The 25,038-nt window shown below is 44.2% G+C and overlaps 1 protein-coding gene across 2 annotated transcripts in view; it reads left to right on the plus strand.

The window, feature by feature from the left end:
- tbc1d4 (TBC1 domain family, member 4) overlaps window positions 1-13,236 on the plus strand; it is a 139,595-nt gene extending 126,359 nt beyond the window's left edge. For both annotated transcript variants that reach the window (XM_021578614.3, XM_021578615.3), the window contains one exon: window positions 10,996-13,236. In XM_021578614.3, the coding sequence (XP_021434289.3) occupies window positions 10,996-11,235 (240 nt within the window). In that variant the 3' untranslated portion in view covers window positions 11,236-13,236. The remainder of the gene's footprint in view (window positions 1-10,995) is intronic.
- The last annotated feature ends 11,802 nt before the right edge of the window (window positions 13,237-25,038 follow it).

A 25,038-nucleotide genomic window follows, 5' to 3' on the forward strand; every position in this document is an offset into this window, starting at 1 on the left:
TCGGTGTGTCAGAGGCCTTCCTCAGAGATGCTCATCTTGTCAAGTGTTATGGGTTAAGATGTCCCTCCGTTGACCTTTGTATGCAAGCTGTCTGGTACTACGCTCACAGTATATACAGTACACACAGAACAAACAAATAAACTCTTTGTACTTCCGGCGCCGACAGAGATGGCCGCCTCGCTTCGCGTTCCTAGGAAACTATGCAGTTTTTTGTTTTTTTACGTGTTATTTCTTACATTAGTACCCCAGGTCATCTTAGGTTTCATTACATACAGTCGAGAAGAACTACTGAATATAAGATCAGCATCAACTCACCATCAGTACGACCAAGAATATGTTTTTCGCGACGCGGATCCTGTGTTCTGCCTTACAAACAGGACAACGGAGTGGATCCTATGCAGCGACCCAAAAAAACGACTCCGAAAGAGAGGGAAACGAGGCGGTCTTCTGGTCAGACTCCGGAGACGGGCACAGCGCGCACCACTCCCTAGCATTCTTCTTGCCAATGTCCAGTCTCTTGACAACAAGGTTGATGAAATCCGAGCAAGGGTAGCATTCCAGAGGGACATCAGAGACTGTAACGTCCTTTGCTTCACGGAAACGTGGCTTACTGGAGAGACGCTTTCCGAAGCGGTGCAGCCAACAGGTTTCTCCACGCATCGCGCAGACAGGAAAAAACATCTTTCTGGTAAAAAGAGGGGCGGGGGCGTATGCCTTATGACTAACGTGACATGGTGCGATGAAAGAAACATACAGGAACTCAAATCCTTCTGTTCACCTGATTTAGAATTCCTCACAATCAAATGTAGACCGCATTATCTACCAAGAGAATTCTCTTCGATTATAATCACAGCCGTATATATCCCCCCCCAAGCAGACACATCGATGGCTCTGAACGAACTTTATTTAACTCTCTGCAAACTGGAAACAATTTATCCGGAGGCTGCATTCATTGTAGCTGGGGATTTTAACAAGGCTAATCTGAAAACAAGACTCCCCAAATTTTATCAGCATATCGATTGCGCAACCAGGGGAGGAAAGACCTTGGACCATTGTTACTCTAACTTCCGCGACGCATATAAGGCCCTGCCCCGCCCCCCTTTCGGAAAAGCTGACCACGACTCCATTTTGTTGATCCCTGCCTACAGACAGAAACTAAAACAAGAGGCTCCCACGCTGAGGTCTGTCCAACGCTGGTCCGACCAAGCTGACTCCACACTCCAAGACTGCTTCCATCACGTGGACTGGGAGATGTTTCGTATTGCGTCAGATAACAACATTGACGAATACGCTGATTCGGTGTGCGAGTTCATTAGAACGTGCGTTGAAGATGTCGTTCCCATAGCAACGATTAAAACATTCCCTAACCAGAAACCGTGGATTGATGGCAGCATTCGTGTGAAACTGAAAGCGCGAACCACTGCTTTTAATCAGGGCAAGGTGTCTGGTAACATGACCGAATACAAACAGTGCAGCTATTCCCTCCGCAAGGCTATCAAACAAGCTAAGCGCCAGTACAGAGACAAAGTAGAATCTCAATTCAACGGCTCAGACACAAGAGGCATGTGGCAGGGTCTACAGTCAATCACGGACTACAGGAAGAAACCCAGCCCAGTCACGGACCAGGATGTCTTGCTCCCAGGCAGACTAAATAACTTTTTTGCCCGCTTTGAGGACAATACAGTGCCACTGACACGGCCTGCAACGAAAACATGCGGTCTCTCCTTCACTGCAGCCGAGGTGAGTAAGACATTTAAACGTGTTAACCCTCGCAAGGCTGCAGGCCCAGATGGCATCCCCAGCCGCGCCCTCAGAGCATGCGCAGACCAGCTGGCCGGTGTGTTTACGGACATATTCAATCAATCCCTATACCAGTCTGCTGTTCCCACATGCTTCAAGAGGGCCACCATTGTTCCTGTTCCCAAGAAAGCTAAGGTAACTGAGCTAAATGACTACCGCCCCGTAGCACTCACATCCGTCATCATGAAGTGCTTTGAGAGACTAGTCAAGGACCATATCACCTCCACCCTACCTGACACCCTAGACCCACTCCAATTTGCTTACCGCCCAAATAGGTCCACAGACGATGCAATCTCAACCACACTGCACACTGCCCTAACCCATCTGGACAAGAGGAATACCTATGTGAGAATGCTGTTCATCGACTACAGCTCGGCATTCAACACCATAGTACCCTCCAAGCTCGTCATCAAGCTCGAGACCCTGGGTCTCGACCCCGCCCTGTGCAACTGGGTACTGGACTTCCTGACGGGCCGCCCCCAGGTGGTGAGGGTAGGCAACAACATCTCCTCCCCGCTGATCCTCAACACTGGGGCCCCACAAGGTTGCGTTCTGAGCCCTCTCCTGTACTCCCTGTTCACCCACGACTGCGTGGCCACGCACGCCTCCAACTCAATCATCAAGTTTGCGGACGACACAACAGTGGTAGGCTTGATTACCAACAACGATGAGACGGCCTACAGGGAGGAGGTGAGGGCCCTCGGAGTGTGGTGTCAGGAAAACAACCTCACACTCAACGTCAACAAAACTAAGGAGATGATTGTGGACTTCAGGAAACAGCAGAGGGAACACCCCCCTATCCACATCGATGGAACAGTAGTGGAGAGGGTAGCAAGTTTTAAGTTCCTCGGCATACACATCACAGACAAACTGAATTGGTCCACTCACACAGACAGCATCGTGAAGAAGGCGCAGCAGCGCCTCTTCAACCTCAGGAGGCTGAAGAAATTCGGCTTGTCACCAAAAGCACTCACAAACTTCTACAGATGCACAATCGAGAGCATCCTGGCGGGCTGTATCACCGCCTGGTATGGCAACTGCACCGCCCTCAACCGTAAGGCTCTCCAGAGGGTAGTGAGGTCTGCACAACGCATCACCGGGGGCAAACTACCTGCCCTCCAGGACACCTACACCACCCATTGTCACAGGAAGGCCATAAAGATCATCAAGGACATCAACCACCCGAGCCACTGCCTGTTCACCCCGCTATCATCCAGAAGGCGAGGTCAGTACAGGTGCATCAAAGCTGGGACCGAGAGACTGAAAAACAGCTTCTATCTCAAGGCCATCAGACTGTTAAACAGCCACCACTAACACTGAGTGGCTGCTGCCAACACACTGACACTGACTCAACTCCAGCCACTTTAATAATGGGAATTGATGGGAAATGATGTAAATATATCACTAGCCACTTTAAACAATGCTACCTTATATAAATGTTACTTACCCTACATTATTCATCTCATATGCATACGTATATACTGTACTCTATATCATCGACGGTATCCTTATGTAATACATGTATCACTAGCCATTTTATACTATACTATGCCACTTTGTTTACATACTCATCTCATTTGTACATACTGTACCCGATACCATCTACTGTATCTTGCCTATACTGCTCTGTACCATCACTCATTCATATATCCTTATGTACATATTCTTTATCCCCTTACACTGTGTACAAGACAGTAGTTTTGGAATTGTTAGTTAGATTACTTGTTATTACTGCATTGTCGGAACTAGAAGCACAAGCATTTCGCTACACTCGCATTAACATCTGCTAACCATGTGTATGTGACAAATAAAATTTGATTTGATTTGATTTTAAACACGTTTTGGAGTTGATATGCACTGCTTCAGTCTGCCAGTAGATGTCAGCAGAGCACAACCCCAAACACAGTATAAGAAATAAAAAGGAATGAGTCTCAATTCTCCATCCAAGGAATTCTCCCTTTTTAATCCATACTGTAGACCATTAAATTGTCTGTCTGTCTGTCTGCAGATGAGGTCACAGCTGAGGAATCGCAGGGATTAAGGATTGACACATATTTGGAGAGTGAAACCCCTTAGTAAATGTTAACAGGAAACAAGAGAACATGCTAGTCGTAATGTTTCTACTGTGTTTTTAAACAGGCACACAAATGCCAGATGCACACACACCCACACGACACAGCCACTCAGTCAATCATTTACCTACTACATTGTCCCATATCAATATTCTTGTGAAAACATGGTCTAGATCAGGGCTGTCAAACTCATTCCACGGAGTGTCTACAGCTTTTTGTTTTTTACTTTCAATTAAGACCTAGACAACCATGTGAGGGGAGTTCCTTAGTAATTAGTGACCTTAATTCATCAATCAAGTACAAACCCTGCAGACACTCGGCCCTCCGTGCAATGAGTTTGACACACCCTGTATCAGGGCTGTGAATTGCCAGGGACCTTACAATACAATGTTATCACGGAACTTATGTGCCAATAGGATATGTATTGCGATTCTCACGATTTTATATATTATGTATATACATACACTTAGGTTGGAGTCATTAAAACTCATTTTTCAACCACTCAACAAATTTCTTGTTAACAAACTATAGTTTTGGCAAGTTGCTTATGACATTTACTTTGTGCATGACACAAGTAATTTATCCAACAATTGTTTACAAACAGATTATTTCACTTAGAATTCACTGTATCACAATTCCAGTGTGTCAGAAGTTTACATACACTAAGTTGGCTGTGCCTTTTAAACAGCTTGGAAAATTCAAGAAAATGTCATGGCTTTAGAAGCTAATTGACATCATTTTAGTCAATTGGAGGTGTACCTGTGGATGTATTTCAAGGCCTACCTTCAAACTCAGTGCCTCTTTGCTTGACATCATGGGGAAATCAAAAGAAATCAGCCAAGACCCCAGAAAAAAAACTATAGACCTCCACAAGTCTGGTTCATCCTTGGGTACAATTTCCAAATGCCTGAAGGTCCTATGTTCATCTGTACAAACAATAGTACGCAATTACAAACACCATGGGACCATGCAGCAATCATACCGCTCAGGAAGGAGACGCATTCTGTCTCCTAGAGATTAACCTAATTTGCTGCGAAAAGTGCAAATCAATCCCAGAACAACAGCAAAGGACCATGTGACGATGCTGGAGGAAACGGGTACAAAAGTATCTTTAGCCACAGTAAAACAAGTCCTATATCAACCTAACTTGAAAGGCAAAGAAGAAGCCACTGCTCCAAAATCGCCATAAAAAAGCCAGATTACGGTTTGCAACTTGCAATTGCACATGGGGACAAAGATCGTACTTTTTGGAGAAATGTCCTCTGGTCTGATGAAACAAAAATGGAACTGTTTGGCCATAATGACCATCGTTACGTTTTGTGGAAAACGGTGGATGCTTGCAAGCCGAAGAACACCATCCCAACTGTGAAGCACGGGGTTGGCAGCATCATGTTGTGGGGGTGCTTTGCTGCAGGAGGTCATGGTGCACTTCACAAAATAGATGGCATCATGAGGATGGAAAATTATGCGGATATATTGAAGCAACATCTCAAGACATCAGTCAGGAAGTTAAAGCAAATGGGTCTTCCAAATGGACAATGACCCCAAACATACTGGCAAAATGGCTTAAGGACAACAATGTCAAGGTATTGGAGTGGCCATCACAAAGCCCTGACCTCAATCCTATAGAACATTTGTGGGCAGAACTGAAAAAGTGAGTGCGAGCAAGGAGGCCTACAAACCTAACTCAGTTACACCAGCTCTGTCAGGAGGAATGGACCAGAATTCACTCAACTTATTGTGGGTAGATTGTGGAAGGCTACCCGAAACGTTTGACCCAAGTTAAACAATGTAAAGGCAATGCTACCAAATACTAATTGAGTGTATGTAAACTTCTGACCCACTGGGAATGTGATGAAAGAAATAAAAGCTGAAATAAATCATTCTCTCTACTATTATTCTGACATTTCACATTCTTAAAATAAAGTGGTGATCCTACCTGACCTAAAAAGGGGAATATTTACTAGGATTAAATGTCAGGAATTGTGATAAACTGAGTTTAAATGTATTTGGCTAAGATGTATGTAAACTTCCGACTTCAACTGTACATGGCCAAGATGTTCAAACATTCATAGATGACCGGCAGGGTGAGATAATAATGATCATAGTGGTTGTAGATGGTGCAACAGCTCAGCACCTCAGGAGTAATGTCAGTTGGCTTTTCATAGCCGATAATTCAGAGTTAGAGACAGCAGGTGCAGTGGAGAGAGAGTCGAAAACAGCAGGTCTGGGACAAGGTAGCACATCCGGTGAACAGGTCAGGGTTTTATAGCCGCAGGCAGAGCAGTTGAAACTGGAGCAGCAATGCTACCAGGTGGACTATTGCAGCATAAATACTGGGGGCTGAGAAAGGAGGGTTCGGGAGACACTGTGGCTCCGTCCTAACGATATCCCCGGACAGGGCCAAACAGGCAGGATATGACCTCACCCACTTTGCCAAAGCACAGCCCCCACACCACTAGAGGGATATCTTCAACCACCAACTTACTACCCTGAGACAAGGCCGAGTATAGCCCATGAAGATCTCCCCAACGGCACGAAACCGAGGGGGGCGCTAACCCGGACAGGAAGATCATATCAGTGACTCAACCCACTAAATTGACGCACCCCTCTTAGGGACGGCATGGAAGAGCACCGGTGAAGCAGCCCCCGTAATAGGGTTAGAGGCAGAGAATCCCAATGGAGAGAGGGTAACCGGCCAGGTAGAGAAGCAAGGGCTCTGAACCTCTTCACCTGGATCATCGCAGCTAATTAGCTGCTATCCGATTGGCTTCTCCTGGCTAACGTCTCTGTCCCGAAGCAAGCACCAATTAGCCTGGAGCTAGCCTATATTAGGCCCATCTCCCAGCTAGCTGAAGAGGTCCATCAGTCAGTCCTTGGGCTACAATACCTATTTTGCCAATTGTCCTGGACCCCTTTTATTGCCAATACGGATCTCCTCCGATCCATCATGACTGGACTACTGACGTAATCCACCCAAGGTTTTTTTTTTCAACATGCTCCTCCGTCGTGACGTCCCCTGAATGTCCATCTGCTAGCCGCGGCCTGCTAGCTGTCTAGAGCATACCAGGCTGTTAGCAGAAGAGGTCCATCAGCCAATTTCTTGGGCTACTATACCTATTTTGCCAATTGGTCTGGACCCTTTTACTACACGGCCCTCTGCTGGTCCATCACGACTGGTCTACCGACGTCACGAGGGGGCTACAACAGACTTCTTCCGTCGCGACGTCCCTCAAAGGCCCTTCTGCTAGCCTCTGCCCGCTAGCTGTCTGAATCGCCGTGGCCCACCCAGCTACTCACTGGACCCTATGATCACTCGGCTAATGTCAATATGCCTTGTCCATTGCTGTTTTGGTTAGTGATTATTGTCTTATTTCACTGTAGAGCCTCCAGCCTCAGCTAACCCTCTTGTCCCACCCCCCACACATGCGGTAGCCTCACCTGGCTTAATTGATGCCTCTAGAGACAATACCTCTCTCATCGTCACTCAATGCCTAGGTTTACCTCCACTGTATTCACATCCTACCATACCTTTGTCTGTACATTAAGCATTGAATCTATTCTACCGCGCCCAGAAACCTGCTCCTTTTACTCTCTGTTCCAAATGTACTAGACGACCAGTTCTTATAGCCTTTAGCCGTACCCTTATCCTACTCCTCCTCTGCTCCTCTGGTGATGTGGAGGTTAATCCAGGCCCTAGCTCCATTCCCCAGGCCCTCATTTGTTGACTTCAGTAACCGTAACAACCTTGGTTTCATGCATGTTAAGAGGCTCCTCTGTCCTTTATTTGCAAATTATGGTGGAAAATACGTATTTGGTCACATACAAGCAAGCAAGATTTCTGGCTCTCACAGACCTGTAACTTCTTCTTTAAAGAGGTCCTCTGTCCTCCACTCGTTACCTGTATTAATGGCACATGTTTGAACTTGTTATCAGTATAAAAGACACCTGTCCACAACCTCAAACAGTCACACTCCAAACTCCACTATGGCCAAGGCCAAAGAGCTGTCAAAGGACACCAGAAACAGAATTGGAGACCTGCACCAGGCTGGGAAGACTGAATCTGCAATAGGTAAGCAGCTTGATTTGAAGAAATCAACTGTGGGAGCAATTATAGAAGACATACAAGACCACTGATAATCTCCCTCGATCTGGGGCTCCACGCAAGATCTCACCCCGTGGGGTCAAAATGATCACAAGAACGGTGAGCAAAAATCCCAGAACCGCACAGGGGGACCTAGTGAATGACCTGCAGAGAGCTGGGACCAAAGTAACAAAGCCTACCATCAGTAACACACTACACCGCCAGGGACTCAAATCCTGCAGTGCCAGACGTGTCCTCCTGCTTAAGCCAGTATATGTCCAGGCCCGTCTGAAGTTTGCTAGAGAGCATTTGGATGATCCAGAAGAAGAATGTCATATGGTCAGATGAAACCAAAATATAACTTTTTTGGTAAAAACTCAACTCGTCGTGTTTGGAGGACAAAGAATGCTGAGTTGCATCCAAAAAACACCATACCTACTGTGAAGCATGGGGGTGGAAACATCATGCTTTGGGGCTGTTTTTCTGCAAAGGGACCAGGACGACTGATCCGTGTAAAGGAAAGAATGAATGGGGCCATGTATCGTGAGATTTTGAGTGAAAACCTCCTTCCATCAGCAAGAGCATTGAAGATTAAATGTGGCTGGGTCTTTCAGCATGACAATGATCCCAAACACACCACCCGGGCAATGAAGGAGTGGCTTCATAAGAAGCATTTCAAGGTCCTGGAGTGGCCTAGCCAGTCTCCAGATCTCAACCCCATAGAAAATCTTTGGAGGGAGTTGAAAGTCCGTGTTGCCCAGCAACAGCCCCAAAACATCACTGCTCTAGAGGAGATCTGCATGGAGGAATGGGCCAAAATACCAGCAACCGTGTGTGAAAACCTTGTGAAGACTTACAGAAAACGTTTGACCTTTGTCATTGCCAACAAAGGGTATATAACAAAGTATTGAGATAAACTTTTGTTATTGACCAAATACTTATTTTCCACCATAATTTGCTAATGAATTCATTACAAATCCTACAATGTGATTTTCTGGATTTCTTTTTCTCATTTTGTCTGTCATAGATGAAGTGTACCTACGATAAAAATTACAGGCCTCTCTCATATTTTTAAGTGGGAGAACTTGCACAATTGGTGGCTGACTAAATACTTTTTTGCCCCACTGTAAAACATCAATAATGTTCCAACCGGAGAATTCCTATGTCTGAAGAAAAGCACTGGAACGAGAGGTAACTCTGTTGAGAGCGCCCGTCATGAGACCAAGGCTCTCTGCCAGACCACTGACTCAAAAGGACTCATGAGCCCCTCCTTTATAGTTTAATCCTCATTCAAGTTTCATAAGACGGTTGAAATCTAGTGGAAGCCGTAGGAAGTGCAACTTGACTCCATAGACACTGTGTATTCGGTAGGCCAAGCTTTGAAAAAGTACAAACCTCAGATGTCCCACTTCCTGGTTGTATTTTTCTCAGGTTTTTGCTGCCATATGAGTTCTGTTATACACACAGACATCATTCAAACAGTTTCAGAAACTTCAGAGTGTTTTCTATCCAATACTAATAATAATATGCATATATTAGCATCTGGAACAGAGTAGGAGGCAGTTCACTCTGGGCACGCTATTCATCCAAAAGTGAAAATGCTGCCCCCTATCCCAAAAGAGTTAATTGCTAAATTGTAATTTTTTTCGCCACCCTGGCCTATGTATTGCCTGACCTCCCTTATCTGACCTCATTTGCACACTGTTATATACTTTTTTTGATTGTGTTATTGACTGTGTGTTATTAACTCTGTGCATTTGTTTATGTTGAACTGCTTTGCTTTATCTTGGCCAGGTCGCAGTTGTAAATCAGAACTTGTTCTCCACTAGCCTCCCTGGTTAAATAAAGGTGAAATAAATAAAAAAACACTCAATCATAGGACCTACTGAAGAGATGAGTCTTAAAGGTTGAGACCGAGTCTGCGTCTCTCACATGGGTTGGCAGACCACTCCATAAAAATGGAGCTCAATAGGAGAAAGCCCTGCCTCCAGCTATTTGCGTAGAAATTCTAGGGACAGTAAGGAGGCCTGCGTCTTGTGACCGTAGCGTACATGTAGGTATGTACGGCAGGACCAAATCGCAAAGATAGGTAGGAACATGTAATGCTTTGTAGGTTAGCAGTAAAACCTTGAAATCAGCCCTCGCCTTAACAGGAAGCCAGTGAAGAGAGGCTAGCACTATATGATCAAATATTTTGGTTCTAGTCAAGATTCTAGCAGCTGTTTTCAGCACTAACATACGTTTATTCGGTGCTTTATCCGGGTAGCCAGAAAGTAGAGCATTGCAGGAGTCTAACCTAGAAGTGACAAAAGCATGTATGAATTTTTCGGCATCATTTTTGGACAGAAAGTTTCTGATTTTTGCAATGTTACGCAGATGGAAAAAAGCGGTCCTTGAAACAGTCTTGATATGTTCGTCAAAAGAGAGTTCAGGGTCCAGAGTAACGCCGAGGTCCTTCAGTTTTATTTGAGACGACTATACAATCATCAAGATTAATTGTCAGATCCAACAGAAGATCCCTTTGTTTCCTGGGACCTAGAACGAGCATCTCTGTTATGTCCGAGTTTAAAAGTAAAACATTTGCCACCATCCACTTCCGTATGTCTGAAACACAGGCTTCCAGGGAGGGCAATTTGGGGGCTTCACCATGTTTCTTTTCACCAAAAGAATGTGGTGATCGATGGTATAAAAAGTAGCACTAAGGTCTAGGAGCACGAGGACAGATGCAGAGACTTGGTCTGACACCATAAAAGGTAATTTACCACCTTCACAAGTGCAGTCTGCTATGGTGGGGTCTAAAACCAGACTGAAGCGTATACATTGTTTGTCTTCAGGAAGGCAGTGAGTTGCTGTGCTACCGCCAGCTCTAAGATTTACCATTGCGTTAGGTTTGTTAAAATAGAGCCCAAATATCAATATAATGTAATCCAAAGTAATATCGCTATAACTATTGATTTATTCCCCCCATCACTACCCTCTATGCACCTATCCCATGTGTTAATTGTCTAAAATCATCCATTCTCCTCTTCTTTCGCCAAGGCGGCACGTCAGAAGATCCAAAGCCTGGAGGCCACTGTGGAGAACTTCCTGTCACGTGAGTCCAAGATGAAGCACATGATTCGCTCGCTGGAGCAGGAGCGCCAGTCCTACCAGAAGACTATTGAGCGCATGCGCTCCTGCCTGCCCCCGGACGCCCTGGCTGACGTGGAGATGACCCACATGGTCAAGCCTGCTCAGGGGCCAAACGGCAAGGCCAAGCCCACCGCCAAGAAGCCCTAATGGGGGAAGAGTGGAAGGCAAAGGTGAGGGAGAGACTGGAGAATGGACAGGTAGATTGATATTACTGACATAGAGAGAGGACTCTGACAATGGATGGATAGAATTTCTGAATTTGAAAACCAAACTTTATTGGGACTATTAACATTTGTGAAACTGTTTAGCCATATTATATGTGTTGTCGTTTTAAGACAGGTGGTGTAGTTCCTATGTGATGTGTCACCATTTCGACAGACAGACACTGACAGTATGGCAATGTGGTCTGATTTGAATGTGCTGTGTGTGCCTGTGTGCGTTTGTCTGTGTGCGCGCACACAGGAAATAAGAAGAGTATAGAGAAGGTTCACAGTCTCTCTGTTAGGCTGGAGGACAGACTGAGTTGAATGTCACTGCTCACACACCAGAAACAGCTGACATCATGGACAGACACTTTTCATTATGTTCCAGGACAGTGCACTGTCTCCAGGACTTTCTCTCTTCCTTCATACTGTTTTAACCCACCTTCACATCTGAGTCATGTTCTCCAATGATTCTGATTGAAAAGAGAAAAAGTCAAAGGAATAATTAAATAAGCTCTAGTCTGATATCGACTGTTAAGCGCTGACCTGCCTGCAGGTAAAAAAAAATATGTTTATCTTAAAAAGTTGAATGTTGAATGTTGCAAACGGTGTTACACTGTTCACTTTTTTGTATTGTGAACCGAAAGCGATTACTGAAAGTTGGCCAAGTGGACGTGTAGCATATTTGGGTCTTTGTAATATGGATGATTTCTATTATTTGCTTTCTGAAATGTCGAAAGAATGTTTATTTTTGATTGTCAATCTGTCAATCGTGTGTGCACAATGTAGGAACAATTATGTTTCACAGAGTTGACACGAACAGCACTCCATGTGAAATGACTTTGAATTAGGCTACTGCAGCCGATCCACACGTTTAAGGTTGACGACGCCTATCAACTAGCCTGTAACCATCGAGGTGATGGTTTACCACCACCCTTTCACAACCAGTCAACTCACACAGAACTGAAAGGTGATGTTTTTCTATAGCTACTTCAAATTAAGCAGCATATCCCACAAGAAATATAAATGAATTGATACGTTTTTATTTAAGATAAATCAAGTAATCAATTTAAGAAACACAATTACAATTCGCATTTCCTGATGTGCAGGAAAATCCCTGCGACAACAGAGGTGGTCAAATGAAGATATTACATCTGTATGACACAGGCTTCACTTATTCGACGGAGTCGTCGTTGTGGAAATTGCTTGTGTAACGCTCAGTGCTTTTCTTAGGGTGGTTGTGGTTGCATTGTTATTTGCCTTAATGTACTCTCTCCTGTACTGCCTTTGGACCCAAAGAGGTTTTAATGCTTTCGTTGCTAAATGGTTAGCAACCAGAAGTGTATTATAATTCATGCAAGTGTTTTTTTTTTCTCTTCTATTTCATCAAATGATCACGGTTACTATTTCAGCGCTGTTTTTCAACACTGTCCGTGTTTAATTGTTTCAAAATGTTCATGTGTTTCAATGCTTTGTGTTTTCATGTTAAACAAGCTAGAAAGACATCTAGTTCTGGGTCATACAAAGACAACCGTCCTTTTGCTATCTAGAGATTCATGTCTTACGAAGATGCTCCATTGGAAATATAGGCTGGCCAATCATCATTGATCATCAGAGAATGAACTAGATTAAAGTCATGTTCTTGTGTTAACTCATGAGTGCCAAATAAAAGCATGAATGCAGTTATCTACCCTGAATCGGAAATAAGCTTATGACCATGATTGAGGGTGATATAAGGGAAGCCCTAATGGCTGGCTTGAGTGTTTGCTTTCTTTTGCGTCTGTGTAGGTAGCCAACATCATCGCATTGTTCAATCACTGCTATGGAATAACGCCGATTGTGTTGAATTAATGTCGACTGCCTGTTTTTGTTGAAATGAGGCCTCGCAAAGAAAAATGTCACGTGTACGTCAATAAATCACACCTTCACTGCCTTTTTCTATTCACTTGTGTCTCGAGTGGTTTCTTTCACTTAAAATAATGGTAAATAATTGTTTTGTAATTTCAGAAAATGTCCATAATACGTATATCTGCATTAATCAAATATAATATTATTTGTCACATGCGCCAAATACAACAGGTGTTCACCTTACCGTGAAATGCTTGCTTACGAGCCCATAACCAACAACGGAGTTTAAGAAATGGAGTTAAAATATTTCCTAAATAAAGTCAAAAATAATAAAAAGTAACACAATGAAATAAGAATAACGAGGCTATATACAGGGTGTACTGGTACCGAGTCGATGTGCGGTGGTACAGGTTAGTGTAGTTAATATGTACATGTAGGTAGGGGTAAAGTGACTATGCATAGATGATAAACAGCGAGTAGCAGCAGTGTAAAAACAAAGGGGGGGAGTTGTCCATGTAAATAGTCTGGGTGGCCATTTGATTAATTGTTCAGCAGTCTTTATGGCTTGGGGGTAGATACTGTTAAGGAGCCTTTTGGTCCTAGACTTGGTGCTCCGGTACCGCTTTCCGTGTGGTACCAGAGAGAAGAGTCTATGACTTGGGTGACTGGAGTCTGACAATTTGGGCCTTCCTCTGACACCTCCTAGTGTATAGGTCCTGGATGTCAGGAAGCTTGACCCCAGTGATGTGCTGTGCTGTACTCACTACCCTCTGTAGCGCCTTATGGTCAGATGCCGAGCAGTTGCCATACCAGGATGTGATGTAACCGGTCAGGAGGCTCTCAATGGTGCACCTGTAGAACTTTTTGAGAATCTGGGAACCCATGCCAAATCTTTTCAGTCTCCTGAGGGGGGAAAGGTTTTGTTGTGCCCTCTTCACGACTGTCTTGGTGTGTTTGGACCATGATAGTTTGTTGGTGATGTGGACACCAAGAAACTACTGACCCGCTCCACTACAGTCCCGTCGATTGGAATGGGGACATGTTCGGCCCTCCTTTTCCTGTAGTCCATGAACAGCTCCTTTGTCTTGCTCACATTGAGGGAGAGGTTGTTGTCCTGGCATCACACTGCCAGGTCTCTGACCTCCTCCCTATAGAGTCGTGCTTGGCCATGCAGTCGTGGGTGAACAGGAGGGGTCTAAGCACACACCCCTGAAGGGCCCCCGTATTGAGGATCAGATGTGTTGTTGCCTACCCTTACGTCCTGGATCCAGTTGTAGAAGGAGGTGTTTAGTCCCATGGTCCTTAGCTTAGTGATGAGCTTCGTGGGCACTATGGTGTTGAACGCTGAGCTGTAGTCAATGAACAACATTCTCATATAGGTGTTCCTTTTGTCCAGGTGGGAAAGGGCAGTGTTGAGTGAGATTGAGATTGCGTCATCTGCAGATATGTTGGGGCGGTATGCGAGTTGGAGTGGGTATAGGGTTTCCAGGATGATGGTGGTGATGTGAGCCATGACCCGCCGTGAAAGCACTTCATGTCTATCGATGTAAGTGCGTCACTGGGCAGCTCGCGGCTGGGTTTCCCTTTGTAGTTTGTAATAGTTTGCAAGCCCTACCACATTCGACGAGCATCAGAACTGATGTAGTAGGATTCAATCTTAGTCTTGTATTGACGTGTTGCCTGTTTGATGGTTCATCTGAAGAAATAGTAAGATTTCTTATAAGTGTCAGGATTAGTGTCCCGCTCCTTTAAAGCGGCAGCTCTAGCCTTTAGCTTGGTGTGGATTTTGCCTGTAATCCATGACATCTAATTGGGATATGTACGTACAGTCAGTGTAGGGACGACGTCGTCGATGCATTTATTGATGAAGCCGATGACTGAGATGGTATACTCCTCAATGCCATTGGATGAATCCCGGAACGTATTCCAGTCTGCAAAACAGTCCTGTAGCGTAGCATCCGCATCATCTGGCCACTTCCGTATTGAGCTAGTGACTGGTACTTCCTGCTTTAGAATTTGCTTGTAAGCAGGAGGATATAATTATGGTCAGATTTGCCAAATGGAGGGCGAGGGATAGCATTTTTCCCCTCTATTTATACATGTGACATGCTGGTAGAAATCAGTATATATAGACCAATATATATTGTCCTGCTAATAACAGGGTTATTAATAATATATCTAAGAATATCCAACTGGCTTTTATATAATTCAAAATGAACAATAATAATCGCTTTGTTTAAAAAAATCTTATTTTGGAGAGTGAGAAAAAGGCCATTCTTGAACATGGGGTGAGATATTCTTACTACTTTGTAAATAAAGCCAGTTTGTTATTTAGAATTATTTATTTCTGTTTTTAGAGGGAGAGAAACCAAAAACCTACAGTCATCTCATGGGTCTTCCAGTCAAGGCCAGCACAGGTATTGAACCAGCATCTGTAACAACACAGCTTGCATTGCTATGCAGTGTCTTAGACCATTGCACCACTCAGGAACTGTACAATGTGACTGGTTGGGTGTGGCAGTAAGAGCAAAATAATCCTAATAAAATAATAAAAACCTTAGTGTAACAACATCCATAGCCTTGAAGTGCTTTGAAAGGCTGGTAATGGCTCACATCAACACAATTATCCCAGAAACCCTAGATCCACTCCAATTTGCATACCGCCTAAATGATGCAATCTCTATTGCACTCAACACTGCCTTTTCCCACCTGGACAAAAGGAACACCTATGTGAGAATGCTATTCATTGACTACATCTCAGCGTTCAACACTATAGTGCCCACGAAGCTCATGACTAAGCTAAGGTCCCTGGGACTAAACACCTCCCTTTGCAACTGGATCCTGGACTTCCTGACAGGCCACCCCCAGGTGGTGAGGGTAGGTAGCAACACATCTGCCAAGCTGATCCTCAACACTGGAGCCTCCAAGGGGTGCGTGCTCAGTCCCCTCCTGTACTCCCTGTTCACCCACGACTGCATGGCCAGGCACGACTCCAACACCATCATTAAGTTTGCTGACGACACAACAGTGGTAGGACGGATCACCGACAACGACGAGACAGCCTATAGGGAGGAGGTCAGAGACCTGGCCGGGTGATGCCAGAATAACAACCTATCCCTCAACGTAACCAAGACTAAGGAGATGATTGTGGACTACAGGAAAAGGAGCACCCAGCACGTCCCCATTCTCATCGATGGGGCTGTAGTGGAGCAGGTTGAGAGCTTCAAATTCCTTGGTGTCCACATCAACAACAAACTAGATTGGTCCAAACACACCAAGACAGTTGTGAAGAGGGCACGACAAAGCCTATTCCCCCTCGGGAAACTAAAAAGATTTGGCATGGGTCCTGAGATCCTCAAAAGATTATACAGCTGCAACATCGAGATCATCCTGACCGGTTGCATCACTGCCTGGCACGGCAATTGCTCGGCCTCCGACCGCAATGCACTTCAGAGGGTAGTGCGTACGGCCCAGTACATCACTGGGGCAAAGCTGCCTGCCATCCAGGACCCCTACAACAGGCGGTGTCAGAGGAAGGCCCTAAAAATTTTCAAAGACCCCAGCCATCCCAGTCAAAGACTGTTCTCTCTACTACCGCATGGCAAGCGGTACCGGAGTGCCAAGTCTAGGACAAAATGGCTTCTCAACAGTTTTTACCCCAAGCCAAAAGATTCCTGAACAGGTAATCAAATGGTTACCCGGACTATTTGCAGTGTGTGCCCCCCCCAACCCCTATTTTACGCTGCTGCTACTCTCTGTTTATCTTATATGCATAGTCACTTTAACTATACATTCATGTACATACTACCTAAATTGGCCCGACCAATCAGTGCTCCCGCATATTGGCTAACCGGGGCTATCTACATTGTGTCCCACCACCCGCCAACCCCTCGTTTTACGCTTCTGCTACTCTCTGTTCATCATATATACATAGTCACTTTAACGATACCTACATGTACATTCTACCTCAATAAGACTGACTAACAGGTGTCTGTATATAGCCTTGCTACTCTTTTTTCAAATGTCTTTTTACTGTTGTTTTATTTCTTTACTTACCTACACACACACACACACACACACATACCTTTTTTTCTCCGCACCATTGGTTAGAGCCTGTAAGTAAACATTTCGCTGTAAGGTCTACACCGGACACTGAAGTCATGCACAATTATCAGTTTCCATTTAGGTTGATGTCGCCCATTCATTGTCAGTTAGAGACACAGTAGGACCCAAAAGCATAATCATTACTCTAACTCCCCCTTGCGTTGGTCTGGAGCAATGAAGTGGTGACGCAGGGTACCGTACTAAACCACAAATTACCTCTAAATCCTGCAGCGTAAGTTCACAGTTTTTAAAGGAGGGACCACTGTATGTGATGTCAACCAGAGAGGGACTTGTTTTAAAGGAGGAACCACTGTATGTGATGTCAACCAGAGAGGAACCACTGGATGTGATGTCAACCAGAGAGAGACTTGTTTTAAAGGAGGGACCACTGTATGTGATGTCAACCAGAGAGGGACTTGTTTTAAAGGAGGAACCACTGTATGTGATGTCAACCAGAGAGGAACCACTGGATGTGATGTCAACCAGAGAGAGACTTGTTTTAAAGGAGGGACCACTGTATGTGATGTCAACCAGAGAGGAACCACTGTATGTGATGTCAACCAGAGAGAGACTTGTATTAAAGGAGGGACCACTGTATGTGATGTCAACCAGAGAGAGACTTGTTTTAAAGGAGGAACCACTGTATGTGATGTCAACCAGAGAGAGACTTGTATTAAAGGAGGGACCACTGTATGTGATGTCAACCAGAGAGGGACTTGTATTAAAGGAGGAACCACTGTATGTGATGTCAACCAGAGAGGGACCACTGTATGTGATGTCAACCAGAGAGAGACTTGTATTAAAGGAGGGACCACTGTATGTGATGTCAACCAGAGAGAGACTTGTTTTAAAGGAGGAACCACTGTATGTGATGTCAACCAGAGAGGGACCACTGTATGTGATGTCAACCAGAGAGAGACTTGTTTTAAAGGAGGAACCACTGCATGTGATGTCAACCAGAGAGAGACTTGTATTAAAGGAGGGACCACTGTATGTGATGTCAACCAGAGAGGAACCACTGTATGTGATGTCAACCAGAGAGAGACTTGTTTTAAAGGAGGAACCACTGTATGTGATGTCAACCAGAGAGGAACCACTGTATGTGATGTCAACCAGAGAGAGACTTGTTTTAAAGGAGGAACCACTGTATGTGATGTCAACCAGAGAGAGACTTGTTTTAAAGGAGGAACCACTGTATGTGATGTCAACCAGAGAGGGACCACTGTATGTGATGTCAACCAGAGAGAGACTTGTTTTAAAGGAGGAACCACTGCATGTGATGTCAACCAGAGAGAGACTTGTATTAAAGGAGGGACCACTGTATGTGATGTCAACCAGAGAGGAACCACTGTATGTGATGTCAACCAGAGAGAGACTTGTTTTAAAGGAGGAACCACTGTATGTGATGTCAACCAGAGAGGAACCACTGTATGTGATGTCAACCAGAGAGAGACTTGTTTTAAAGGAGGAACCACTGTATGTGATGTCAACCAGAGAGGAACCACTGTATGTGATGTCAACCAGAGAGAGACTTGTTTTAAAGGAGGAACCACTGTATGTGATGTCAACCAGAGAGAGACTTGTTTTAAAGGAGGAACCACTGTATGTGATGTCAACCAGAGAGGAACCACTGTATGTGATGTCAACTAGAGAGAGACTTGTTTTAAAGGAGGAACCACTGTATGTGATGTCAACCAGAGAGGAACCACTGTATGTGATGTCAACCAGAGAGAGACTTGTTTTAAAGGAGGAACCACTGTATGTGATGTCAACCAGAGAGAGACTTGTTTTAAAGGAGGGACCACTGTATATAATGTCAACCAGAGAGGGACTTGTTTTAAAGGAGGAACCACTGTATGTGATGTCAACCAGAGAGGGACCACTGTATGTGATGTCAACCAGAGAGAGACTTGTTTTAAAGGAGGAACCACTGTATGTGATGTCAACCAGAGAGAGACTTGTATTAAAGGAGGGACCACTGTATGTGATGTCAACCAGAGAGAGACTTGTTTTAAAGGAGGAACCACTGTATGTGATGTCAACCAGAGAGGGACCACTGTATGTGATGTCAACCAGAGAGAGACTTGTTTTAAAGGAGGAACCACTGTATGTGATGTCAACCAGAGAGAGACTTGTATTAAAGGAGGGACCACTGTATGTGATGTCAACCAGAGAGAGACTTGTTTTAAAGGAGGAACCACTGTATGTGATGTCAACCAGAGAGGGACCACTGTATGTGATGTCAACCAGAGAGAGACTTGTTTTAAAGGAGGAACCACTGTATGTGATGTCAACCAGAGAGGAACCACTGTATGTGATGTCAACTAGAGCGGGACAAGACTTGTTTTAAAGGAGGGACCACTGTATGTGATGTCAACCAGAGAGAGACTTGTTTTAAAGGAGGAACCACTGTATGTGATGTCAACCAGAGAGGGACTTGTTTTAAAGGAGGAACCACTGTATGGGATGTCAACCAGAGAGGAACCACTGTATGTGATGTCAACCAGAGAGGGACCACTGTATGTGATGTCAACCAGAGAGAGACTTGTTTTAAAGGAGGAACCACTGTATGTGATGTCAACCAGAGAGGAACCACTGTATGTGATGTCAACTAGAGCGGGACAAGACTTGTTTTAAAGGAGGGACCACTGTATGTGATGTCAACCAGAGAGAGACAAGACTTGTTTTAAAGGAGGGACCACTGTATGTGATGTCAACCAGAGAGAGACTTGTTTTAAAGGAGGAACCACTGTATGTGATGTCAACCAGAGAGGGACCACTGTATGTGATGTCAACCAGAGAGAGACTTGTATTAAAGGAGGGACCACTGTATGTGATGTCAACCAGAGAGAGACTTGTTTTAAAGGAGGGACCACTGTATGTGATGTCAACCAGAGAGGAACCACTGTATGTGATGTCAACCAGAGCGGGACAAGACTTGTTTTAAAGGAGGGACCACTGTATGTGATGTCAACCAGAGAGAGACTTGTTTTAAAGGAGGAACCACTGTATGTGATGTCAACCAGAGAGGAACCACTGTATGTGATGTCAACTAGAGCGGGACAAGACTTGTTTTAAAGGAGGGACCACTGTATGTGATGTCAACCAGAGAGAGACTTGTTTTAAAGGAGGAACCACTGTATGTGATGTCAACCAGAGAGGGACTTGTTTTAAAGGAGGAACCACTGTATGGGATGTCAACCAGAGAGGAACCACTGTATGTGATGTCAACCAGAGAGAGACTTGTTTTAAAGGAGGAACCACTGTATGTGATGTCAACCAGAGAGGAACCACTGTATGTGATGTCAACTAGAGCGGGACAAGACTTGTTTTAAAGGAGGGACCACTGTATGTGATGTCAATCAGAGAGGAACCACTGTATGTGATGTCAACCAGAGAGAGACAAGACTTGTTTTAAAGGAGGGACCACTGTATGTGATGTCAACCAGAGAGAGACTTGTTTTAAAGGAGGGACCACTGTATGTGATGTCAACCAGAGAGGAACCACTGTATGTGATGTCAACCAGAGAGAGACAAGACTTGTTTTAAAGGAGGGACCACTGTATGTGATGTCAACCAGAGAGAGACTTGTTTTAAAGGAGGGACCACTGGATGTGATGTCAACCAGAGAGAGACTTGTATTAAAGGAGGAACCACTGTATGTGATGTCAACCAGAGAGGAACCACTGTATGTGATGTCAACCAGAGAGGGACAAGACTTGTTTTAAAGGAGGAACCACTGTATGTGATGTCAACCAGAGAGAGACTTGTTTTAAAGGAGGGACCACTGTATGTGATGTCAACCAGAGAGGAACCACTGTATGTGATGTCAACCAGAGCGGGACCACTGTATGTGATGTCAACCAGAGAGGAACCACTGTATGTGATGTCAACCAGAGAGGAACCACTGTATGTGATGTCAACCAGAGAGGGACCACTGTATGTGATGTCAACCAGAGAGGGACTTGTTTTAAAGGAGGGACCACTGTATGTGATGTCAACCAGAGAGGGACCACTGTATGTGATGTCAACCAGAGAGGAACCACTGTATGTGATGTCAACCAGAGAGGGACCACTGTATGTGATGTCAACCAGAGAGGGACTTGTTTTAAAGGAGGGACCACTGTATGTGATGTCAACCAGAGAGAGACTTGTATTAAAGGAGGGACCACTGTATGTGATGTCAACCAGAGAGAGACTTGTTTTAAATGAGGGACCACTGTATGTGATGTCAACCAGAGAGGGACAAGACTTGTTTTAAAGGAGGGACCACTGGATGTGATGTCAACCAGAGAGAGACTTGTTTTAAAGGAGGGACCACTGGATGTGATGTCAACCAGAGAGAGACTTGTTTTAAAGGAGGAACCACTGTATGTGATGTCAACCAGAGAGATACTTGTTTTAAAGGAGGGACCACTGTATGTGATGTCAACCAGAGAGGGACAAGACTTGTTTTAAAGGAGGGACCACTGTATGTGATGTCAACCAGAGAAGGACAAGACTTGTTTTAAAGGAGGAACCACTGTATGTGATGTCAACCAGAGAGAGACTTTTTTTAAAGGAGGGACCACTGTATATAATGTCAACCAGAGAGGGACTTGTTTTAAAGGAGGGACCACTGTATGTGATGTCAACCAGAGAGGAACCACTGTATGTGATGTCAACCAGAGAGAGACTTGTTTTAAAGGAGGAACCACTGTATGTGATGTCAACCAGAGAGAGACTTGTTTTAAAGGAGGGACCACTGTATGTGATGTCAACCAGAGAGGGACTTGTTTTAAAGGAGGGACCACTGTATGTGATGTCAACCAGAGAGGGACCACTGTATGTGATGTCAACCAGAGAGAGACTTGTTTTAAAGGAGGGACCACTGTATGTGATGTCAACCAGAGAGGGACTTGTTTTAAAGGAGGGACCACTGTATGTGATGTCAACCAGAGAGAGACTTGTTTTAAAGGAGGGACCACTGGATGTGATGTCAACCAGAGAGAGACTTGTTTTAAAGGAGGGACCACTGGATGTGATGTCAACCAGAGAGAGACTTGTTTTAAAGGAGGGACCACTGTATGTGATGTCAACCAGAGAGAGACTTGTTTTAAAGGAGGGACCACTGGATGTGATGTCAACCAGAGAGAGACTTGTTTTAAAGGAGGGACCACTGGATGTGATGTCAACCAGAGAGAGACTTGTTTTAAATGAGGGACCACTGTATGTGATGTCAACCAGAGAGAGACTTGTTTTAAAGGAGGGACCACTGTATGTGATGTCAACCAGAGAGAGACTTGTTTTAAAGGAGGGACCACTGGATGTGATGTCAACCAGAGAGAGACTTGTTTTAAAGGAGGGACCACTGGATGTGATGTCAACCAGAGAGAGACTTGTTTTAAAGGAGGGACCACTGTATGTGATGTCAACCAGAGAGGGACTTGTTTTAAAGGAGGAACCACTGTATGTGATGTCAACCAGAGAGGGACTTGTTTTAAAGGAGGGACCACTGTATGTGATGTCAACCAGAGAGGAACCACTGTATGTGATGTCAACCAGAGAGAGACAATACTTATTTTAAAGGAGGGACCACTGTATGTGATGTCAACCAGAGAGAGACTTGTTTTAAAGGAGGGACCACTGGATGTGATGTCAACCAGAGAGAGACTTGTTTTAAAGGAGGGACCACTGTATGTGATGTCAACCAGAGAGGGACTTGTTTTAAAGGAGGAACCACTGTATGTGATGTCAACCAGAGAGGGACTTGTTTTAAAGGAGGGACCACTGTATGTGATGTCAACCAGAGAGGAACCACTGTATGTGATGTCAACCAGAGCGGGACAAGACTTGTTTTAAAGGAGGGACCACTGTATGTGATGTCAACCAGAGAGAGACTTGTTTTAAAGGAGGAACTAAATTTCTAAATCCACCATCTTGGACATTTCAGTGTTTGATTGTGGAAATGCTCCTCTCGGGTTTCTCTACAATCTGGAATTCTTAATAAAATGACATTTGAACTTTCTTCCGGTTGTCTGTGTGGTTTGTCCTTATGTAGGAAGGAATCTGAGACAATTTATCCACAGGAGAGTTTATTTAACCAAGTTTTCAAAGCCCTGGTAGTGTGTCTGATTTCTATCACATGAAGCATGTGCACACGATGTAAATACACATGCATACTTGCCGAGCCCGTGCACGTGTTTACATGGTTTTTCAGTAGTCTGGTATTAATGATTTAATTTAGACTGGGTCTCAGGGCATTCCATAGGGACGGCATAAAATTAATTAATGGCCTAAATACTCTACCTGCTAGCAGCATGTGGTCCGCGTCTGAAGCAGGATCCATAAGCGGGAGACGGTTCTGATTGGAAAACCGAGCAGTAAACAAAAACTGTTAAATCCAGTTTGGACTACCCCACCCAAATCAAATATGGATGCCAATGTTTTGTTCTCGCTGTGTGCACACACGTTTCCCCTACTTCCTGTCTGGATAAACACAGTGGCCTATTTGCAAAGCTGATTAGCTGGGACAAACAGGTGTGAAACAGACAGTTGTGCATGCCAAGCGATTCCACAACATGGAATCCTTTTTTTTTTTTTTTTTTTTGGAGGGGGGTAGTAAACAATGATTTTCTAATCAGCACTGTCCACAGAGCTACTCTCCGACATGGGAAAAGCACTGCCAAAAGGGTATGGGTTGGCAAATATCTCGCAAGGTGGGTAACTGTTTTATATATATATATATATTAATATAATATACATACATACACACACACACTGAATATTCTGTATGACAAGAGCCTTTGGAATCATTACCGCTCTCAGAGTTCTGTGGCCTTACTGCTGGTTGGCACGGAATCAACCTGACTACAGCAATTACCTGACTACAGTACAGGGTTTCTGAGAAATGCTATTTGGAAAAATCTGTGAACAACATTTTGCAACCTTGCACTCAGACACCGATTTTTGGTCCGAAATCCATTCAAGCTGATTTTAAGACACCAGCTAACCTAGCCCATTTCCTATAATATATAACATATGCTGAGTGTTCAAAACATTAGGACCACTTTCCTAATATTGAGTTGCAACCCCTTTTGCCCTCACAACAGCCTCACTTCATTGGGGCATGGACTCTACAAGATGTCGAAAGTGTTCAAATGGACTTCAATATTTTGTATTACCCAGTCACCCTCTGAATGGGATACATACACAATCCATGTCTCAAAAAATCCTTCTTTAACCCGTCTCCTCCCCTCATGTACACTGACTGAAGTGACATCAATAAGGGATCATAACTTCCATCTTGATTCACCTGGTCAGTCTGTCATGGAAAGAGCAGGTGTTCTTAATGTTTTGGACATGCATACATACAGTGGGGAACCAAATTATTGACACCATTGATAATGATGAGCAATAATGAGCATATCAAATAAAAATAAATTCTGAGCTATATTGTATGCAAAAAAATTGGGAAATTATTTTATACAGTTGCACAGACAAGAGGTTTTGTTTAACAAATAAATATTCAAGATGAAAGATTCTTATAAATAAAGTTAAAAGTTTATTATTCGGTCCCATATTCCTAACACGCAATGACTACATCAAGCTTGTGACTCTACAAATTTGTTGGATGCATTTGAAGTTAGTTTTGGTTGTTTTTCAGATTATTTTGTGCCCAATAGAAATAAATGGTATGTAATGCATTGTGTTATTTTGGAGTCACTTTTATCGTAGATAAGAATAGAATGTGTTCATAAACACTTTTACATGAATGTGGATGCTACCATTTAAAACATTTGTATGATCTTATCCA

This window comes from Oncorhynchus mykiss, chromosome 22, assembly GCF_057628025.1.
Source record: "Oncorhynchus mykiss isolate SJ-2025 chromosome 22, ASM5762802v1, whole genome shotgun sequence".
Lineage (NCBI taxonomy): Eukaryota > Metazoa > Chordata > Actinopteri > Salmoniformes > Salmonidae > Oncorhynchus > Oncorhynchus mykiss.